The sequence below is a fragment of the Cyprinodon tularosa genome, unplaced genomic scaffold (assembly GCF_016077235.1).
Source record: "Cyprinodon tularosa strain WSP-4 unplaced genomic scaffold, ASM1607723v1 ctg580, whole genome shotgun sequence".
Classification (NCBI taxonomy): Eukaryota; Metazoa; Chordata; class Actinopteri; order Cyprinodontiformes; family Cyprinodontidae; genus Cyprinodon; species Cyprinodon tularosa.
This window is the reverse complement of record NW_024039319.1, coordinates 603,439-624,318: the sequence shown is the minus strand read 5'-3', so window position 1 is coordinate 624,318 and position 20,880 is coordinate 603,439. Positions and strand designations below refer to the sequence as shown.

Below are 20,880 nucleotides of genomic sequence, written 5' to 3'. Positions count from 1 at the left end.
TAAAGGTTCGTCCGACTGCTGAAGCCTGAATGTTTTCCTCAGAGATTAGTTCTTACTTTCAGCCACGTAGAGGTGCAGGCTTTGCGTCCAGGAGCCGTTTCCAGCCAGCGACGTGGCTCTCACTCTGACCGAGTAGTTTCCTGGGTTGAGGTTGTTCAGGCGAATGCCGCGCTGGGTTCGATAAAGCTGTCTAGAAACGCACTCGTGTTTCTCCGCCTGATGGACACAAAAAATATGGTTTAGAGGAATCCTTTGATTTCACCATGTTTCTTCTAACAGGAAGTAATATTGACGTTTAAAACCATCATAGTCTGAACCTTCCTGTTTCATTTACTACCAGAAATTCATTGGTTCAATACAATCATTCACTTATGAATCATCATGGACCTAAACTGTAAATAATCCGTTCAAGTTTTAGCTATCCTGTGAACAGATGAGCTGAGCAGTCTTTTTTTTTTTTTTTTACCTCCTTGAAGGTTCCCAAACCTCTATAATATCAGATTCAAGCACTTTTCAAGGACCTTATTTTTTATATATATATACACATATACACTCACAGACAGACAGACAGACAGACAGACAGACAGACAGACAGACAGACAGACAGACAGACAGATAGATAGATAGAGCATACAACTGTTCATTTTGTTTAATTTTGCAAAAAGTCTTTAATAAACCTTTGGCTATCCGATTATTAATGGATTAATCGAAAAAGAAATTGACAGGTTAATCGATTAACAAAATAATAGTTTGTTGCAGCTCTAATGAAAACGTGAGATGTTTGATTTTTCCCAGACCTACCTCTCCCGCCTGCTTGAACTTGATCTCGTACATGAGGATGAGTCCGTTTGGCCGCGTGGGCTCCGGCCAGCGCAGGAACACCCAGTCCTCTTGGCCCTCCCAGTTAACCGGGCCTGGGATGTCATCAGCCTTTTCTGAGGAACCAAAGGGTAGAAGATGCAACAGTGAGCCAGTACCAGTCACAGAGTGCTTGCAGTGAGCTTTGGTGTTTGTATCTGCATCTTCTGACCTGCTGGCTTGGTCCTGGAGAAGACGAACTCAGCTGCGCTGCATTGGTGAACTTGGCTGTTGCAGGCATGAATGTCGACGCGGTAAACCGTGAAAGGCTCCAGGCCTGATATCTGCAGCTCGCGCTCGGTCACCGTTTGCTCCATGATAATATACTCTTGGTCGGCGGGCTCGGGGACAGAGACGCTGCCGTTACCAGCGGCCTGAAGGGGGGGAACCACGGTGCTGTTGGTATAAAGCTGGAAGCGTGGCGCTCGGGTGAAGTTGGCCACGCCAAAAAGATCTCTGCGCCGCCGATCTTGAGGCCTACAGGGGACAATAATAGAGGCGAAGATGATAGGGAAGTGGGTACATCAATCGACGAGCCAAATAAATTCACTTTGTTTAAACTCTAGAGGCAAGGCAAGTTTATTTGTATGACACAATTCCGTACATGGGCCAACTTAAAGTGCTTTAAAGGAGTTAGATAATAAAATAGTAGAAAAATAAAAGCAGAATAAGGACAAAATACATGTGTAAAACAAGCAAAATAGTTGGACCACAACCTTAAACTAATAATACCAGTTAGCAGTTCAACTTCAACAATCAAAGGCAGCTCTAAACAAATGACTTTTTGACTTAAATGAACTCAGGCTTTCAGTCTTCTGGGAGTTTGTTCCAGATCATTGGAGCATAGGAACTAAATGCTGCTTCTCCTCGTTTGGTTCTAGTTCTGGGTGGACAGAGTAGACTGGAACTAGAAGACCTGAATGGTCTGGGAGGTTGATACACTGACAACAGATCTGTTATGGGTGGAGATGCTGATCCATTCAGGGATTTCTAAACTAACAGGATGATTCCTCTTAGCTAGAGGACTTAATAAACAGACAGTGGAGTTTACAGTGAGTCTTTCTATCTACAATTAACCAAAACATCTAAGAAAAAAACACTTTAAAATGTTACGGCTCGGATTATTAGGAGGCCAAAACCCAACAGCACACCACCCAAAGCATTTCTAGTTGCAGTAGATGAATTAATTAATCAACCACAACTAAGAACTAGACGCTATCCTTTCATAAAAGAAAAAAAAAATCTTTTCAATCAATATTTTCCTTCTTTTTATTTTTACAGTTTTTGTTTAAATTTTCTATAGCAAATTTCTTTTTTTGGTTGAGTTTTACATGTTGCCTTCTTTTCAACTCACATTCTCTCCACTTCCAGCCCAATAGAAACACTCCTTCTTAACCAATAAAAATGCTGTTTCTACGGTCAATACAGACCAATAGAAATGCGTCATTGCGTCTGTGGAAAGCCCGCCCCCAGAAGTGAAGAAAATGCGATTTGAAAAGAATGCAATTCATAAAACTGAATCAGAAAAAGAAATTTAAAAGACAAAAAAGGGAAAACTGTGAAAACAGCAAATTTATTCTTAAAACCTATTTTTTTTATTAGATTTTCAAACTTAAATTTTTTCAGGACTGCATTTTTTATTTTTTTTAATTCCCATTGATGAAACACATTCTTACAACAATCCTTTAGCTGTGGATCAGTCTATTTATGGGAGCCAATTCAGATAAAAACATCCTTGAAACACTAAGACAAAAGCTCACAGAAGTTTATTTTTTGTAAAAACTAAATAGTGGCAACATTTTACAATGACGCCATTTGCTTTTTCTCTTTAAACAAAAGCTCAACCAGTCAAAACGCGGAGCCTGATTTCCACAGCAGGGCTTCAGCTGGAACACACAGCCAGACTGAGGATAAGGTAAACAGGAAAGTGTATCCTCAGAGTCATGCATCACCTGAAGTTGATCTTCAGAAGGGAGCAGATCCAACTGCTCTGTTTGTTTATGCCAAGCTAATCTACATGTGCATATGTTTGTGTGTAGAGACCAAGAGACTTAATGCGTCGCAGATGTCTTTGGTTCCAGGCTGCAGCTCTGAACCCCAGAAAATCAAACGCTGAATATAAGTACAGCAACAACAGAGCTGGAGTCCCATTTAATAAAATTAGGATGAAATCGGGAAGACAAGCAAGTTACCTTGGAGTAAAAATTGAATTGTGGAGAAAGTTTTCAAAGACTTTTCGGTAGGAGGCGTCTGCAGCTTCAGCCTCCAGATCTTCTGCTGATTTGGGGCAGGGGCAGCAAGGACCTTTGTCTGCTCCATCAGGATCCGGTTTAGTGGGCTTTGTGTCCTCCTCTTGGTCTCCAATCCCCGTGGCAGCAATCCTAATTGGGATCTTTAGCTCTGATGGGAGGAAACCAAAGGATGAGTGCCATATTGGGTTACATTCACCATAAATGATGTAAACGGTTGTGCGGGAAGACCTTTTGAGCAGTAGTTATGCTGGTAAAGCTCCTTGTCTTCAGCTTGTTGCTGCCACTTCACCCAATAGTAAGTCTGATTTCCGTTGGGGGAGACGGGAGAAGACCAGCGGACCACCAGCTGAGTGGAGGAGTTAGAATAGGCCCGCACATCCTGAGGCATGGAGGGCGCTGAAAGAGAAAAGGCACAAACTTAGGATCTGCAGGGAAAGTGCTCTATTCAGTCTGGGATGCAGAGTCTGTAGGGGCAGCTGCTTTTCCTGACATCACAGCTCTGCTATGTCTTTACGCTGCAGCTGGATTCAGTTCATCCAGTCCTCCATCTCCTCTATTGAATTATAGTTCTGCAGGAGTCGCTGAGTGCCTTTGAGCTGCAGCTGTGTTTGTTTCAAAGATTATTCACTCGTCTCCTAAAGATTTGTTCAAATGACTGGATTCACAATTAGGGGTAAAAAGTTTCTCATAGCTGATGACGGGAAAAAAAGGATCTTTCTCTATCATGATTATATCTTTTATATATATATATATATACATAAATACATAAAAGAACTCCCAGCGAGGGTAATTAAAATAAAAGCTTTGTTATTTTTATCCTGAAAATTAGAAGATTGTTTTAATTGGGTAGGGGAAAGAAGTCATAGGTTCGTTTTTTTAAAGCCATATTTCCCAGCCCATTTTTTTTTCTTATACCCCTTATATAAATGTATATATAGATCTATATATATATACACATTTATATAAGGGGTTGAAGAAAAAAAATGGATTCAGTCAAAAATCTAAAAATTGTTATTATACAACAGTTTTATCTGTTCAAAAATACGGCCAAATGGATCTGAAATGTAAAAAAAATATATTTATAGGAGTAAATATATGTCATTTTCTTACTTTTACTCAACCCTTAAACCTCCAGCCACTAGTTGGCAGCGCAGTGCCAGCTAACCGATTATTCAGCAGAAAAAAAAGTGAGGTTTTCCAATTCAATTCAATTCAATTCAGTTTATTTATATAGCGCCAAATTCACAACACATGTCATCTCAAGGCACTTTACAGTTCAACCAGATCATACAGTCAAATTGATACAAAGTTTTCTATCTAAGGAAAACCAGTTGATTGCATCGACTCATTGACTCAAATACAATCCCCCACACTAAGCATGCTTGTAGCGACAGTGGAGAGGAAAAACTCCCTTTTAACAGGAAGAAACCTCCAGCAGAACCAGGCTCAGTGTGAGCGGCCATCTGCCGAGGCCGACTGGGGTTCAAGGAGACAGAAACAGAGACACAAAAAGCAGCTGTAAAAGGCGGCCCCGTCCAGGAAACACACAGCCAGGCAGACGAGCTCCAAGGCAGCTCCCATGCCAGAGGACGAAGAGAGCACATCCACTCAGTCACAGTCAGAGAAACAGGACCACACTGGAAAACAGGCCGATCTCCAACATCTATAAACAAGGGTGTTGATAGAAGCAGCACAGCTGATGTTTCTTTCCAGGATGACGTCACAGCCAAACAGGAACAGACGAGGCAAAGCTACTCTGAGGAAAAGCAGAGAGAGCAGAAGGTTAGAGATTGAACTAACAGATTCTGCAGAATAGGAGAACAGAGAGAGAATGAAGCAGAATGATGAAATGGGGGTCCCTATGTCCTCCAAAAGTCTAAGCCTATAGCAGCATAACTATAGAGATAGCTCAGGATAACCTGAGCCACCCTAACTATAAGCTTTATCAAAAAGGAAAGTTTTAAGCCTAGCCTTAAAAGTAGACAGGGTGTCTGCCTCACGGACTAAAACTGGTAGTTGGTTCCACAGGAGAGGAGCCTGATAACTAAAAGATCTGCCTCCCATTCTACTTTTAGAAATTCTAGGAACCACTAGTAAACTTGCAGATTGAGAGCGAATTACTGGATTACTTCCAGAGCTTAATTATTTATTAAATTATGGAGATAAATGTTATGAAATGAAGACATGTTTCATGACATGTTTCCAATCATTAAATTCTTCATATTTCACATTGCAATACATTTATATATACATTTGTGTATATATAGACATTTTTTTCCCTGCAGTTTTGGCTTTATTCTTGATCTGACCATATATTTTTTTGGCACATTTCAGAGTCTGAATAATTCAGTTAACAATCTGGATAACAAATTCATCATTATAATAAGAAATATATGATTAGACTTGTTAGCGGCCTAATGTCTCATCTACACACACTGTTAATTCCGTTAATTGAAGTGAAAATGGCTTAAGGTTAGATTGTAGAGCAAAATTCCAGTAGGGGGCAGTATTCACTCAGAAAAAAGATCCAATCACACAGGGGTGCCAGTGGATTAACAGACATGTTACACACAGATTGGCTCTATTCTAGTGTTTATTTATTGGCTTATGGGTAATGAAGACACTAAATTCAGCTTCTGATTGACGCAAAAGAGCAAAACTATAAAAAAAAAAAAAAATTTATTTACAGAAAAGTTGATTATGGTAAGTTAAGTGGAAGGAAACAGTCTAGTACCAAAACATGCTTAAACCCTAGTAAGATGTAAAGAGCTGTTCTCTAAACGCAGATGAGTTGAAGGCTGAGATTAAATCAACCTGGATGTCCTTCAAACCTCAGCAGAACCTCAGGCTGACGGCCTCCATGCTACACCGCATTAATGCAGAAAACCGTGCAAAAAAGGAAGCTCTGCTTTACTGCTTCACATTCATTCCTTGGTCATAAATTATAAAATGATGGCATGTGATGTTATGTCGTTTTCTATTGTCTGAAAATGGTCTTACATAAAAAGTCAATCATTTAAATGAACAGATGTTGTTGCTTCGAATATATATTACTGAGTGACAAAGTGACAAATCTAAACCGGTTAACTGTTGGGGTTCGCAGTTAATCCCAAAAAGTCTCAGTGAACCCAAGCTGGCTTAAAAAAAGTAATAGTTAGGTTTTCTAAAGAGAATATTGGAAAACAGAGAGTTTAACGGCGCTCTGGATCTACTGGCCTTACAAATCCTCACAGGCGTTCAGGTCGAGGGCGGCAATGGGGCAATGCTGTTACTTTTGATCATTTTCTACCTTTAAGAGCGAGTTCATTTGTTTTAGCCTCATTCTGCCTGGAGAACAGAAGCTTCTCAATGCTTATGCACACCTTGACTAAGGGTGTTGATCTCCTCAGGGAACAGCCTCTCCCATTACACAAACACACACTGTCTGATATGATCAAACCCAATCAGCTTTCAGGTTAGAAAACATGCTTAACGATGATCGCTGGCCTAATAATTGTGCACAGAAGTCCTGAACTGGATCAACTTTTGATGATATTGCACCTCTTAAGGTATGGAGTAACTTATGTTCCATTTTTGTTGCAAGCAAAGACATAAAACTTGTCAAAATGGAAAAACAATGGCTTTGAGTGTAACTTTACTATTTTCATAGATTTTTTTTCTAATTATTAGATTTTTTTTTTTTTTTTCCAAATTTCTCGTTTGTAGATTAAGTTTTTTTGAGAAAGTATGCATTTTGTAAAAACACAACTTAATAATCAAATTCATGAAATTCAACCAGAAAAAGCAAATTTTGAAGAAATACAATTTGAAACATAAATAAAATATAAAAAAAAAAAATAATTATTAAATATGTATATAACATCTGAGCAAAAAAAATAATTACTCCCACAACGTTTTCTTAATAGAGATGTTTTTCAAAGTTTCATTTCTGAGCTGCCGTTATTTTTAAATACCATTTATAATTTTTTTATTTTTTATTTTTAAACAATAATGGAACAAATTCCACTCCATAATAAGGCGGTTGCTGAACTCTTCCTGTTAAAACTTCTCTGGATTCACTTTCTAAGCTTATTGCAACAGCTTTTAAAAGGGGAAAAAATCTTTTGATTGCATTAGATCATCCGTATGTATGGTAAAAAACCAAAAAAACAAAACGATACTATCTTAACCCCTAGAACCCTACGGACCCACCGGCGGGTCCAGCTGCTACGTGACCTCGTAATTTTAACAAACCCCCAGTATTGATGTAAAAAACACATTTGGCACAGTTTGGTGACATTTTTGGATAAATGTGCCAAAATGGCCCCTCCGCCTAAGAAATTTCTCACTAATACCATTCTAAAAGAAATATGATTCATCTGATTCGAGTCCAAATTTGGTATATTTTTACACAACATTTAGATTTAAAAGTCTGTACTACTTTTTTGTGCTATAAATAATATTTTGGTAGTGTTTTGCAATGTTTATTTCAAAGAAAATTTTGGCGAGGTTCAAAAAATGCAAAATATTTTGTATTTTGTCCCTAATATTTCAGGCAGGGTCAAAGCTACAATGGTGCTGACACCAGAAAACCATTCTATGACATCTTACCTTTACAGACGTACCAAAAGTTTCTTCTTAAATCTAATAGCTGTGAGGCTATAAGTGATTTACTTTTGTGTGTTTTTGTCAGGCAGAAATTTATTTATACCCCCTGAGGGTGTAAGAGGTTAAGCTTAGTATTTGGGATCACTAAAGACTAAAGAATATAAATAGAAACTTTACATTATTTCTCTCCTAAACCTAAAGATCATAGCAACAATAAAAGGAGCATAGCGGGGAGATAAACCAACGTACCAGAGGGGCTGGTGCGGATGTAGACCACCTTGCTCTTGGCCCCAGGCATGTGTTTGTCCTCCACCATGAGGGTGATGGCTTTAACAAAGATGGCGTACTGCGTCCATGGTTTAAGGCCTGAAAGCAGAACGCCGGGGTCCGTTTCCTTATCGGGCCTCAGTTCCACATCCACCATATTCCAGCTGTTGGAACCGCAGCCATCCTGGCCTTCAAACTCGGTGATGTTCTGGAATGGCCTGGAAAGAAAATATATTAGTTAATTATTGGTAAACATTACAGGTGCTGGTCATAAAATTAGAATATCATGAAAAAGTAGATTGATTTCAGTAATTCCATTTAAAAAGTGAAACTTGTATATTATATTCATACATTACATACAAACTCATATATTTCAGATGTTTATTTTGTTTAATTTTGATGATTACAAATGACAACAAATGAAAATCTCAAATTCATCATATCAGAAAATTAGAATATTACTGAAGACCAATAAAAACAAAGGATTTATAGAAATGTTGGCCAACTGAAAAGTATGAACATGAAAAGTATGAGCATGTACAGCACTCAGTATTTAGTTGGGCCTCCTTTGGCCTGTATTACTGCAGCAATGCGGCGTGGCATGGAGTCGATCAGTCTGTGGCACTGCTCAGGTGTTATGATAGCCCAGGTTGCTCTAATAGTGGCTTTTAGCTCTTCTGAATTGTTGGGTCTGGTGTATTGCATCTTCTTCTTCACAATACCCCATAGATTTTCTATGGGGTTAAGGTCAGGAGAGTTTGCTGGCCAATTAAGAACAGGGATACCATGGTCCTTCAACCAGGTACTGGTAGCTTTGGCACTGTGTGCAGGTGCCAAGTCCTGTTGGAAAATGAAATCTGCATCTCCAAAAAGTTGGTCAGCTGCAGGAAGCATGAAGTGCTCTAAAACTTCCTGGTATGTGGCTGCGTTGACCCTGGACCTCAGAAAACACAATGGACCAACACCAGCAGATGACATGGCACCCCAAACCATCACTGACTGTGGAAACTTTACACTGGACTTCAAGCAACGTGGATGAAGTGCCTCTCTTCTTTTCCTCCAGACTCTGGGACCTTGATTTCCAAAGGAAATGCAAAATTTACTTTCATCAGAGAACATGACTTTGGACCACTCACCAGCAGTCCAGTCCTGTTTCTCTTTAGACGCTTCTGACGCTGTCTGTGGTTCAAGAGTGGCTTGACACAAGGAATGCGACAGCAGAAACCCATGTCTTTCATACGTCTGTGTGTGGTGGTTCTTGAAGCACTCACTCCAGCTGCAGTCCACTCTTTGTGAATCTCCCCCACATTTTTGAAGGGGTTTTGTTTCACAATCCTCTCCAGGGTGCGGTTATCTCTCTTGCTTGTACACTTTTTTCGACCACATCTTTTCCTTCCCTTCGCCTCTCTATTAATGTGCTTGGACACTGAGCTCTGTGAACAGCCAGCCTCTTTAGCGATGACCTTTTGTGTCTTGCCCTCCTTGTGCAAGGTGTCGATGGTCGTCTTTTGGACAACTGTCAAGTCAGCAGTCTTCCCCATGATTGTGTAGCCTATAGAACTAGACTGAAAGACCATTTAAAGGCTTTTGCAGGTGGTTTGAGTTAATTAGCTGATTAGAGTGTGGCACCAGGGGCCATCAATTTTGAACCTTTTCACAATATTCTAATTTTCTGATATGATGAATTTGAGATTTTCATTTGTTGTCATTTGTAATCATCAAAATTAAACAAAATAAACATCTGAAATATATGAGTTTGTATGTAATGTATGAATATAATATACAAGTTTCACTTTTTAAATGGAATTACTGAAATCAATCTACTTTTTCATGATATTCTAATTTTATGACCAGCACCTGTACATAGAACCAGAGGAAAACAGAGCAGTTCTTACAGTATTAAACCAAACTCTATTTTATGTTTTTATTTTTCCCCTCCACTCAGTAGCTCATATGGGAGGATAACAAAAGAGCAGTAAATAGCTGAAACTTACGCCTCCTTGTAGTAGACTATAAAGCTGATGAGGTCTCTGTAGTCGGGAGGTCGGTAGCGCTGCCAGGTCAGCTTGATCCTGGTGCTGCTGGTGCTGTTGTACGTAAACTGCAGGATGGTGCTTTCACCTACGAGGGCAGCAGAGAATTAGAAATGCTCACCTATAGTAATTTGAACAGTGTGCGCTAAATAAGGCTGCAATTAGCCCCGCAAACAGTCTGAGTAGTACATAGGTGTTTGTGAGCTGCTCCTAAAGTGGAGCGAACTGGACGTAGCAATTTAAATGTTTGTGGTTTTTGGATGGAGGCTGGTTCCGACTCTTACAGCTCGCTCTGTCGCCGTTGTTCCGGAAGCCTGTCTCATCAAAGGGGCTCTGGATGCCCGTCTTTTCCCACATCTTGCGGATCTCAGACATGCAAAGCTTTGGGTTGGCCCGGAAGAACAGCTTGCCCGCTCTTATGGTCAGGTTGTGCTGCTTCCAGTCCCAGAGATACTGGAGCTGCTGGTTGTCGAATGCTGAGAAGGCATACAGGCTGGAGGGACAAAGCAGATAAACAAGACAGGGAAGGAAAGTCAGTAACACTGTGCTTTACTCTAAACTGGTGTTTGCAATGAATCATGCCAGACTGAAAGTAAACCTTCTTTACTTTTCTTATTTTAACTCTTCAAACAGACCTTTTAGTTGGAAGTTTATTGCAAACAGACCAAATCCCCTATTAAATCATGTTATTAACCAGACAGGGGTTTTATGAATCACTGGGTGACGTCCAAACATGAAGGAATGACTGTAATGTTTGCCTTGGGACAGTCAGACTCCAGTGAACTCAAAAAACAAACAGATGAAGGAGGCAGTGAAGGCCTCATCATGACCCTCTCCAGAAACTGGAAGATTACGCTGCTTTCAAGGTTTGTTTAGGCTGCCGACGAGCGGAGTGAAGCACACTTTCACTCATGGCACTTGTTACTGGACCGGATACATTAGGCCACAAGTGGGAAAGCAGGTTTCAAAGTCTCCTCTGGAAGCAGGAAAATCATGGAGCCTTAACCGGATGCAGCCACCACCGTGCTTCTCTGTAGGTGTGTGGAGCTTCACTTGGTGCTTAGTGCTGTTTGTTTCTGAAACATTACCTCAGAAGTTATGACCAAAAAGGTTAAACTTGTTTTGTTTTTTTCCTAAAACCATCACACCATTTTCCTACATGCATTTAGGGTTCTGCCATCTGAAGACCACATGAGATAACTTAACAGTTCGTTGCCATCATTAGATGTCTTTGTTTCCATTTTCCTCCTTTTTTTTCAGTTTTTACTCCACTATTACTCCCATGAAAGATGTATTTAGTGTAGGGCTCAAACAATCAGATTAATCGATTATGGAAATAATCGTCAACAAATTTAGTAAACAATTCATCTTTACTTGATTATAGAGACTCTATAACATGCCTTTAGCTAACAGAGTGACCAACTTACGGTGCATTCACACCAAAGGCATTATGAGTAGGAAATAAAACAAGCTATGAAATCTGGACGCTGAATCAGATTGTGGTCAAGCTGCTTAGATGCCTCAACGCTTTGGTTGTTTATCTGCTCTTTTCTGTAGCTTCACTTAGACTTAGACTTCTTTATTTGTCATTTTGTATGCACAGGGTGCATACAGAACGAAATTGCGTTACATACAGCTTATGAACGTTGCATTGATATTTCACAATGGCACGAGTTATAGAAAAATACAAAAAGTGCAGCAGTGGTCAAAGTGTGAACAGTGCAGAGGATAAGAGACAGTGTGCAAGTTGCAGTGGTTCAGTGCAAAATGGCATTTGTGCAAAAAATGCGTTATTGAAAAATACAATGAGATGAACAATTTAAAGGGCTAAAAGTTAAAAGTTCAGCAGCATTTGATGCCCGATAATGTGCAATAGGTGCAGAGTTCGGATTCAAGCTAAAGAGCAGCTTGGCTTCATTTACTTTATGAGTTGGAAGGTTTGATTTAACACGTTCCTAATTGAGAAGTTGTCCAAATATCCTCTGTTCATCAGTTCATCAGGATTATGATCCCACTAAAATAGGCAGTTCTTGTTTGGAGTGCCCGATCTCCAGCATACCGCCGGGAGGCAGCGCTGGAAACCCCAGCTGAAAGCTCTCTGCTGCAAACAGCCTGTGGGGGATTTTTTAAAATACATTTGGAGTTTAATTCTCTTGATATTATTCAAATGCACAATGTCTATATAAACAATAATGGGTTGCAGATAATGTCGATCTAACCAAAAAAACTCCTGGATCAGCTTTTCTTATTGGTTGACTCTCCAGCCCCCAGTGGCAAAAGTTCAATTTACAGCACGAGGTGAAACGTTGAACGCTCGTATGCACGCTGGACCTCTCAATGCCGTCCCCAATAGGCTTTGCAGGCTGTTCAATAGATATCAGCGGCTTAAGGCCAATTTTAACTTCTGACGCATGGCCTCTCCAACCATCAAATCTGTCTCTGTGTGCGACCATGAGAGAGACTCTGCAACCGTCGCCGCGCACCTACAAAAATTCTAACTACACGTCAGATGGTCGCAAACCCGCACAGACAAAAAGCAGCTGTGATTGGTCCTTGGTATGCCTTTCCAGCTGTCTGTGTGGTCGTCCTTCTCGATTCGGTGCCGGGGGACGCCATTTTTAAAAAGCGAGGAGTAATAACAACAATGGATAACCACGACGAAAGGTTGATTGAGGAGGTTCGAAGTACAACCACCTGTAGGATGCCTCTGACATGTTGTTTTGGAAAATAAACACTCTCGCTGGCATCATGACCAAACGCCGAAGTTCTTGCAAGTTCTCGAATAGGCTCCACCTCGCGCTTTGGCGGGAAACGGCAATGGGTCCCTAGAAATTCCAGACCGACGGTGCAGAAGCATACCAGCAAAACTGGTTCGCGACCAGAGGCAAGCGACCTTTGATGTGTGCGGTTGCAGAAGTATAATCTGCACCTTATAGCCCGGTGTGGCTTATGTGTACGTTTCAAGTTTTTAAAAGAAATTTGCCTACGTTCACACCTCAGGCCTTTTTTCTTTTTTCTGAAATCGGATTATTTTGCGTGGTTGTTCACATTTCCAAATATATTTGACTTGTGTGTGATCTCCTGCATTTTATCAACCTAAGTGACCCGCATGAGCAGTAGAGGATGCAATGACGTCACAAATAGTGAGCGTGTTCTTTGTTTATGGAAGTAAACATGGATGGTAAAGCTGGTGCGCATCTAGTGATCTTTCATTTCTTTCACAACCTCGGACAGGTTGAAGGTTGAAAATAAAGACTGCTCTCCGCATCAACGTCCTTCATGGTTGCTGTTTTTCTTCCTGCTTCTGCGACACAGAATAGTAACCTTGGTTGAGTATTAAAGACGTTAAGGTCGGATGAATGCGACCTAGCCGTTCACACAGAGAGGTTGCATTTAAAAGATCAGATTCGTATCGGATTCAGGACCACAGAGCCAAGTGGCCTGGGTCACATAGGAAAAAAATCAGATCTGTGTTATTCAGGCTAACATGAAAAGATCAGATCCAGGCCGCATACGGGCAAACAAAAGTTTGGACTTGGGTCACTTCAGGCATAGTAAATGCCGCTTACAGTGAGGTGTGTTCTATAGGCCAGAAAAGACGGCATCTGTAATAACTTTTTCAAAACATATTGGACCCTATATAGTCTTCCTGGAATGACCCAACCACACCTGAGTTAACAATAAGACTTTTAAGATTATTTGGTTTTAAATCAAAAACAAATGAAATCAATAATATAGATACAGTTTTAAAAGAAATATGCAGCTATGCGGATTTGATCTGGTTGCGTGTGGATTGGTCTTACTCGTCATGAAGACTTTCTCCATCAATGTATCTCAGACTGCGGAGGAAGGCCAGTGAGCTCAGAGTGTGTGAATGTCTGATCCGGACATGACCCGTCACCCTCTGGATCAAACCCGTGAAGCTCTCCAATTCTGCTACCATGTTATCTGGAAAAAAACGAAAAACAAATACTGTTTTTGCAGCATTTCCTCCTTACTTCCAGCCTTCATGCACTTTGTTCTACGGCACTGGACATATAAGCACTGCATGCTTTCTAATTCTGCTCTCTTATCATTTCAGGTCTAGATGAAATTTAATCACTAATTAGCAGAAAACATGATTGATAAAAATAAACCTCAAACAGTAACTTGTTATAGAAATCTCTTTCTATGCATAAGTTAGTTCAGAATGAATCCTAATTGATTAATTTCTCCTACCACCCGCGCACAGGAAACAAGGAAGCCTGCTTATATAGTTCTAATGTCTATAAAGTCACTGACAACTTTTACAGCAGAAATAAATAGTGTGGTGCTGCTGTGGTGGGCTGCGGTACTTACGGCCTCTACGGATGGTGATTTGCAGGTCGCCTTTGATAACGGTGCAGCCTTTGAGAGACTGCGCAGCATCCATGGAGTCGATGACCTTCCCGTCGCAAACTTTGTCACAAACGCCATCGCAGGCCTGGCACGACATGCTGAGCGTTTCACAGACAGACGGGAAGGAAGAAGCTGGTTAACAAACTTTATCACTATGCTCACTATCAGCCTCTGAAGTCTTCAGACTTCTTTATCATTTGTTCTCAGATCAAAGAATCATGAAGGTTGATGAATAAGAAAATGTATTAACTTTTAGCTTTTACTCATCAGAATATATGGGTTTTTGTATACAAACTAAGAGAGACTGAATAAAAATGCTATGCTGAATGATGTTTCAACAAAAAAAACAGTCAAAAGTATTCATACTTGTGCTTCTGACTCAGGGGTCTGTCTCAGAGGTACAATCAAAAGAATCATTACCAATTTTGTTAACTTACTACTTTAGTCACTAAATTTAGGGCCTTTTCAGATCCTTCTATCGCCTTTATTTCAAAAAAGCGCCTAGCACCAAAACTAGCAACTTTTTTTCTGTGATAATGGAGACTTTGGTGACATAAAAGCACCAAACTCTGTCCTCCTGAGCGAGTGGATCTTTAGCTTGCCTGTCTCTTTCTGTCCGCTGTCATCATGCAGAGCAGGCGCAGCAGAGAGTATACGTTTCCACTTTGAATCCAGATCGCTAAAGTGCAAAGTTGCTGCTAATCCCGCCCTAAAGCCGGTCATACATTGTATGATTTTTTCAATCAGTGCACGCAGCTACAGCTCACACAAAAAAAACCTTCAGCGTTTCATCATAAAGTGTGAGTTCACAGCTCACGTTGTATGCTCTCACACTGTGCGGCCAAACGCTCTGATGCGCTCTACAGGCAAGGATGCAGAATAAACTTTAAACAATTCTGTCTGTAAACAGACAAACTCCTTTAGTTATCACCTATGTAGCGCCCATTTAGCTGAGCTGTATGACGGAGCACCGTAACTTCACTGCTGTGCTCTGGGGTTTAGGATGATGGAAAAAGTGGACGGCATTATGCAAAACATTTGTAGCATAATAGAAAAAAGATGTGATACCTCTAAGCATTACTGACTTCAAGGGAAATTAGATAATACATTTAATAGAGCTAAGTTTTGTCACGAGTTGATGTGAATTAAACTTGTATAATAAAAGGTACAAGGAAACAAACAGGAACTTAGATACTAGAGATGTCCCGATCCAGGTTTTTGCACTTCCGATCCGATACCGATATTGTTTTTGGACTTCCGATCCGATACCGATACTGGCCAGTACCAGCCTATCCGAGCATGTATTTAAGTTTAAGTATTTAGCCTTAGTTGTAAGACTCATGTTCAAAAGGGTTTTAGTACTCTTGATAACATCTAGCCAGCTGAATTAGGTGAGATTGAACAAAACACAATGATTGGTAACAACAAACTTACCTGTTTATTAAGAGATAAACACAAACTGGACAAAATTATGAATAGGAATCTAATATTGCACAGTGAACAGTAAAACCGTAAACAGTTAAAGGTGCAAGTATTACTGTAAGTTTTAATAAAAATGCAAAACAGACAAGAGTGGAAAATATTCTATTAACTTAGAATCAGGACTCTACTCTTGAAAAAAGACACTGTTTAAAAAAAAAATCAGTGCAAATAATAGTGAACTATTACACAAAAATGCCTTGTACTCCCCAATCTCCTCCACACCTAGTCTCCATCTACACATCGTGCAGGATAAAATAATCCCACACGGCTGACATTTTCCCGCTATCTACCAATTCACCTGTTTTAATGGTTAGGCCGGGAGACAGACCCAAAAAGACCTGTGGGTGTGTTGAAGGTGTTCTGGAAAATGCGGACCGGATTCGGGGAACACTGGTGCAAAATAGTGGAATGGATCGTTTCAATCGGCGAAACTGGAAAATACGGACCAGATTTTTTTTTAAAAACTGGTTCGGCAGTCTGGATCGACATTTTTACATGCTTTGCCGATACGCATTTTTTTGCCAATATCGGCGTCCGATCCGATACGTGGATCGGATCGGGACAAGCCTATTAGATACATGCAATGGGTAAATACTAAACTATGGACAGCTGGGAAAGATTAACGAGGGAGAAACCAATCACAGGGGAGAACAGGGAAATCAAAGAGACACAGAACATGAAATATTCCTCTGAGGGCAACCAGAACCACTGCTGACAGCACACAGTGTCTGCTGCCACTGATCTTTAGATTACACTGAAATCAGAGAGCTCTACCACAGGCCCCGCCCACTTCAAGGATAACCTGTAGTTAGTGTATTCCCAGTACGCAACATCCTTTCTTTAAATGTTAGTTTAAACCTCTGTTCATGTTATAAATGTTCATTCATATGTTTTATTCTATTCATCTTTTTTTTTATTCAGTAAGTTTTGTTATACTTTATAAAACATTTTATAAGAATCTTTTTTGTTTATTGAGTCAGTATTGAATACAGCTGACAAACGAAAAAAAAAAAAAAAAAATAATTATTGCAAGTTATTCATTGTTATATTGATAGAAAAGAAACTGCAGCTTATCTTTAAAGATCTCCAGGATTGACTGCATCTTACCTGTCGGGTGTGGATCGGGTGTATCCGGGCGGACAGTCAGACATGCACTCTCCTCCATGGATGACGAAGGTATAGTACTCCGGAAGGTGAACTTTGGAGCAGAACTCAGCAGTGATGCAGCGCCAACCCTCGAACCTGTACGTGCCTGGAGGGCAGTCGGCCACGCATCTTCCATCGTGGTAGTAATGTACACATGCAGCGCATGCCATTTCGTCGTCAGGAAGCGTGCAGCTGCCCAGACACTGAGGATGGCAGCACTTGCCGTCGGCTGTGCACGCTCGCCGGCCACAAGTTTCTGGACACTCTGAAGGAAAAGAACCAAGGAGGGGAGGGAGTGTATTTAGATATACAGCAAGAGCAACAAAAACATTTTGCTTAGGGTGGACTGGATGCTCAGTGAGCCGGGATGAGCCTTTTATGAACTCCTGCCTAAAGGCTGACGGATATTTTAGGCAAATATTTACCTTGTTTTCTTCTAAGTAGGGTTGTCACGATACTAAACTTTTCAACTCGATACCGATTCTAAGGAAAATATTCGATACCCTTTTCGATACCACAAGAATAAAAACAAAGACTCTAAAATTCAACAGAAATATTTTCATTACTAAAAAAATACAATAAATAAATAAAAAAGAATAATATTTTGAGGTTGTCTGCTGTGCACAATATTAAGCAAGCTTGATAAAACACTTACAAAATGAAAATGAAGTGTTCCTTCCTTGGCTATGTTTTGCACACATAACAGTGACACTAGCCAAACCAGTTAAACAAAAATAATTCTCAGCAGCTGCACCTGTTAAAAAAAAAGTCTGAAACTGAAAAATGCACAGAATTATTCAATCACACAGTGTTCAGAAAGTGCATTTTCCACTATTCTGCACTTTAGATGGCTGTATCCATACTTTTGAAAATGAGTATTGTTTCCGGATACAACGTTTCAGTATCGATACTTTTTTGAGTATCAATACTTTCGATAACCCTACTTGTAAGGTGTCTGAACGGATACTCCCACGTGTTCGCTGATAATTAGTGCACTCGGCAGCCATGTGTTGAGATTGAGGGCTGCTCCCCCTATTTTTACTATCCTTCATTAATATGTTTTAATTTGCTGATTAAGAGACAGAAATACCGCCTTAAAAAAAAAAATCAACTCAAAAGACAGAAATCCGTAACTGCCTTAAAAAATCAGAATCAGTCGACCTCGAATGCTGCTTTAACATAGCTGTTTGGCTTTATCGAAGAATGACCGACATGGAGCTAACTAAATACTAGTGATCATATAGATGAGCGGAGGCTTTGACGCATGCTGAGTAGTGGAGGAGGCGTTTCTGCAAATTTAGGGGAGGCGCTGAAACCCGGCCACGTCATGTGACTTTTGACGTGACTTTAGATGTCAGTTCAGGTTTTGGAGAGCGAGACTTTGTGGTTCGAAGACTCCAGATGAGGGAAGGGAGGAAAGTTTAAAAAGAAATGAGGAAGAGATGGGTGCTGCAGAGAAGAAACAAAAACCAAAGTAATTTCTTTTTATCACCCCGTTACGCTCAAGATTTTTTCCTAACATACCTTACAATCTTTTTTTGAGAGTCAGGAACCTATTTTCCCCTGCTTGTTAATGTATTAATTTCAAAGGCTGAAGACACAGAGAAAAAAAAAAGAATCTATTTAAACCAGACTTTTGAAAAATTCTTGTTTCTAATAAAAAAAAATCTAATTTTTTCACATCATTGTCCAGAAACATTTTCACTTCCCTCTTCCAAGTTCCACCAACACTGCTTCTGTCTGCTTAAGCAGATATTGGTTAATGTTGCAAATAATATTTAGTCTCTTTATTCCTTGTTAAAAACCCATTAAAACCAAAGGGTCATTATAACTGAAAGGCAGCTATAAAAGAAGCGGGAAAAGATGAAACGTCTGAAACATTCAAATGAAGCCGGAAGGAATTAAAGGAATTATGAAGTTTATGAGGTGAATTTTGTTCCATTATTGCTGCAAACAAAGTTGAGCTTTTGTAAATGAAATTGTGGTTTTTGGACCTTCTATTTGTTTTATTTTTTATTTTTTTTTATTTCCTTTTTCCCCCCAAAATGAGTTCTATTAATTTCTTTCTCTTCCGACTGAGTTTTCCAGATCCCATTCGCTTCCATTCTGGAGGCGGGCTTTCCTCTGGTGTAAGCAGTAAAGACGCATTTCTATTGGTCTACATCGTTTTCAGGAACATTTTTATTGGTTAACAGTGATAGCCTGTATTGGTCTTTAAATTCAAAGAGGAACAAAATCAAATCTGAAACTAAAATAATCTGTAAAAATAATATATAAACAAAATAAAAATTGAAAATATGAAATAAAAAATGTAATATGCACAAAATAAAAAACAAAAATGTATTCAATAACAAAATCTAAGAAAACAGAAAGGTTACTCTACTCTAGTTTTTCAAACTATTATTTTACAAAATATTCTCTTTGCTTGGAACGATAACGGAACAAAATTCACCCCATAGAGGTACAGCATAAAAGCAGGAACATAAGCTGACCTGCTCAAATGGATTTGTGAATGTGCGCCATAAAAACATCACCAACAGCTTATTAAACAAAGGAAATTATAGCATTAAATGATTCATGTTTGTTAATCTGTCAGTTCTGCAGACCACAAAGGGAGGGAGACGAACATCTGAGAGAGGAAATAACTGGACGAACTTATAAACTGTCAATTTTAATATGTCATAATTTTAGGTCAGCCAGAGGCTGTGTTTAAACACAAACTAAACAACTTGAGGTCTGCTGGAAAAGATGCTGCTTTTAAAGGACGGAGCTGAATGACGGAAGATGCTAAAAAGTTCTTCATCTGCCAAGTATTTCAAACAAACTAAAGACAACAAATGAGAAGTGATGCACACTGCTGCCTGCTGTTTAAATATCACAGCTTTATCCATCCAACCTGTTGGAGGAAGAGCCGGGGTCGGTCAGAGGAACACGATGTCTGTTAGATCCAACCAGAAAATACCAAGACAGGTTGGCTTCTAAATGAAGTTCAAAAAGTTTACATTTTACAAAATGTTAAAATTTTACAGCAATTTCCACAGGTGTATATTGCTTATTTATTCTCCAGGTGACTGCAGAGTAGGTATATTTTTAAAAACACTATATGTTATTTAATTTCATTTACTTTTTTATTTTAGTTTTGTTATTTTCATTTGTGTGACCACTTTTGCTGTAATGCTGCTGTAACACCACAATTTCTCCACTGTGGGAGAATAAAGGGATTTCCTATTCATTTTTATCCCTTGAATTCATTTTTTAAATTCTTGTGATTATCAGTTTAAAAAAAAATGAAATTCAATCTTATTTAGCAACAGATTTATTTTTAGAAACCAATCAGAACTGCAGACTGTGTGGCCTTAGCCACCATTTAGCAGGCTGGTGGTGCTCAGCAGCAGGAAGCCGGTGCTGCGTCTGCTGGCACAGAATGTTCTCCCCCTGATCCAACCCTCCTCCTCCTCCCACCTCATCCTCTGACCTCCTCTGATGAGGCAATGACAGGTAGAAAGGTGTCATTTATTACAAAGCAAAGCCTCGGCCCCACAGAGAGCTACACAGAATCCCTCTGTGAAGTTTGCTGCAGACTTGAGGTGTCAGTCTGTCGCTTCCTGAGCAAAAACAAGCGCGTCTGATGGGGAAGGTTGGAGCGACAGGAAGGGATCACAGAGTACGCCTTGAAAATAACTCATTTCAGTTTCTGTCCTGCTCTACACACCATCCAGATCTTTCATGTCTAACTTATCTGGTCCCGTTGCTGTAACGGCTGTTTGTGAGAACTTGAAAAAAATCGTGTGGACTAGATTTGTCCAGATATTGTCGTGTGAAGACAATAAATTCCAAGCAGGAAAAACAGCTTTGGACGATTTAGTTTTAAAAGCATT

General features: G+C 39.8%; 1 protein-coding gene across 1 annotated transcript in view; it reads right to left on the bottom strand.

Annotated features, from left to right (window-relative positions):
* LOC119797368 (insulin-like growth factor 1 receptor) overlaps positions 1–20,880 on the bottom strand; it is a 70,865-nt gene that overhangs the window by 6,554 nt on the left and 43,431 nt on the right. The window contains exons 3-13 of the mRNA XM_038306423.1: positions 16,964–17,267; positions 14,336–14,472; positions 13,801–13,945; positions 10,282–10,490; positions 9,959–10,085; positions 7,947–8,182; positions 3,339–3,506; positions 3,051–3,258; positions 1,031–1,335; positions 802–935; positions 57–216 (exon numbers count right to left, since the gene is read on the bottom strand). Of these exons, the coding sequence (XP_038162351.1) occupies positions 57–216; positions 802–935; positions 1,031–1,335; positions 3,051–3,258; positions 3,339–3,506; positions 7,947–8,182; positions 9,959–10,085; positions 10,282–10,490; positions 13,801–13,945; positions 14,336–14,472; positions 16,964–17,267 (2,133 nt within the window). The remainder of the gene's footprint in view (positions 1–56; positions 217–801; positions 936–1,030; positions 1,336–3,050; positions 3,259–3,338; positions 3,507–7,946; positions 8,183–9,958; positions 10,086–10,281; positions 10,491–13,800; positions 13,946–14,335; positions 14,473–16,963; positions 17,268–20,880) is intronic.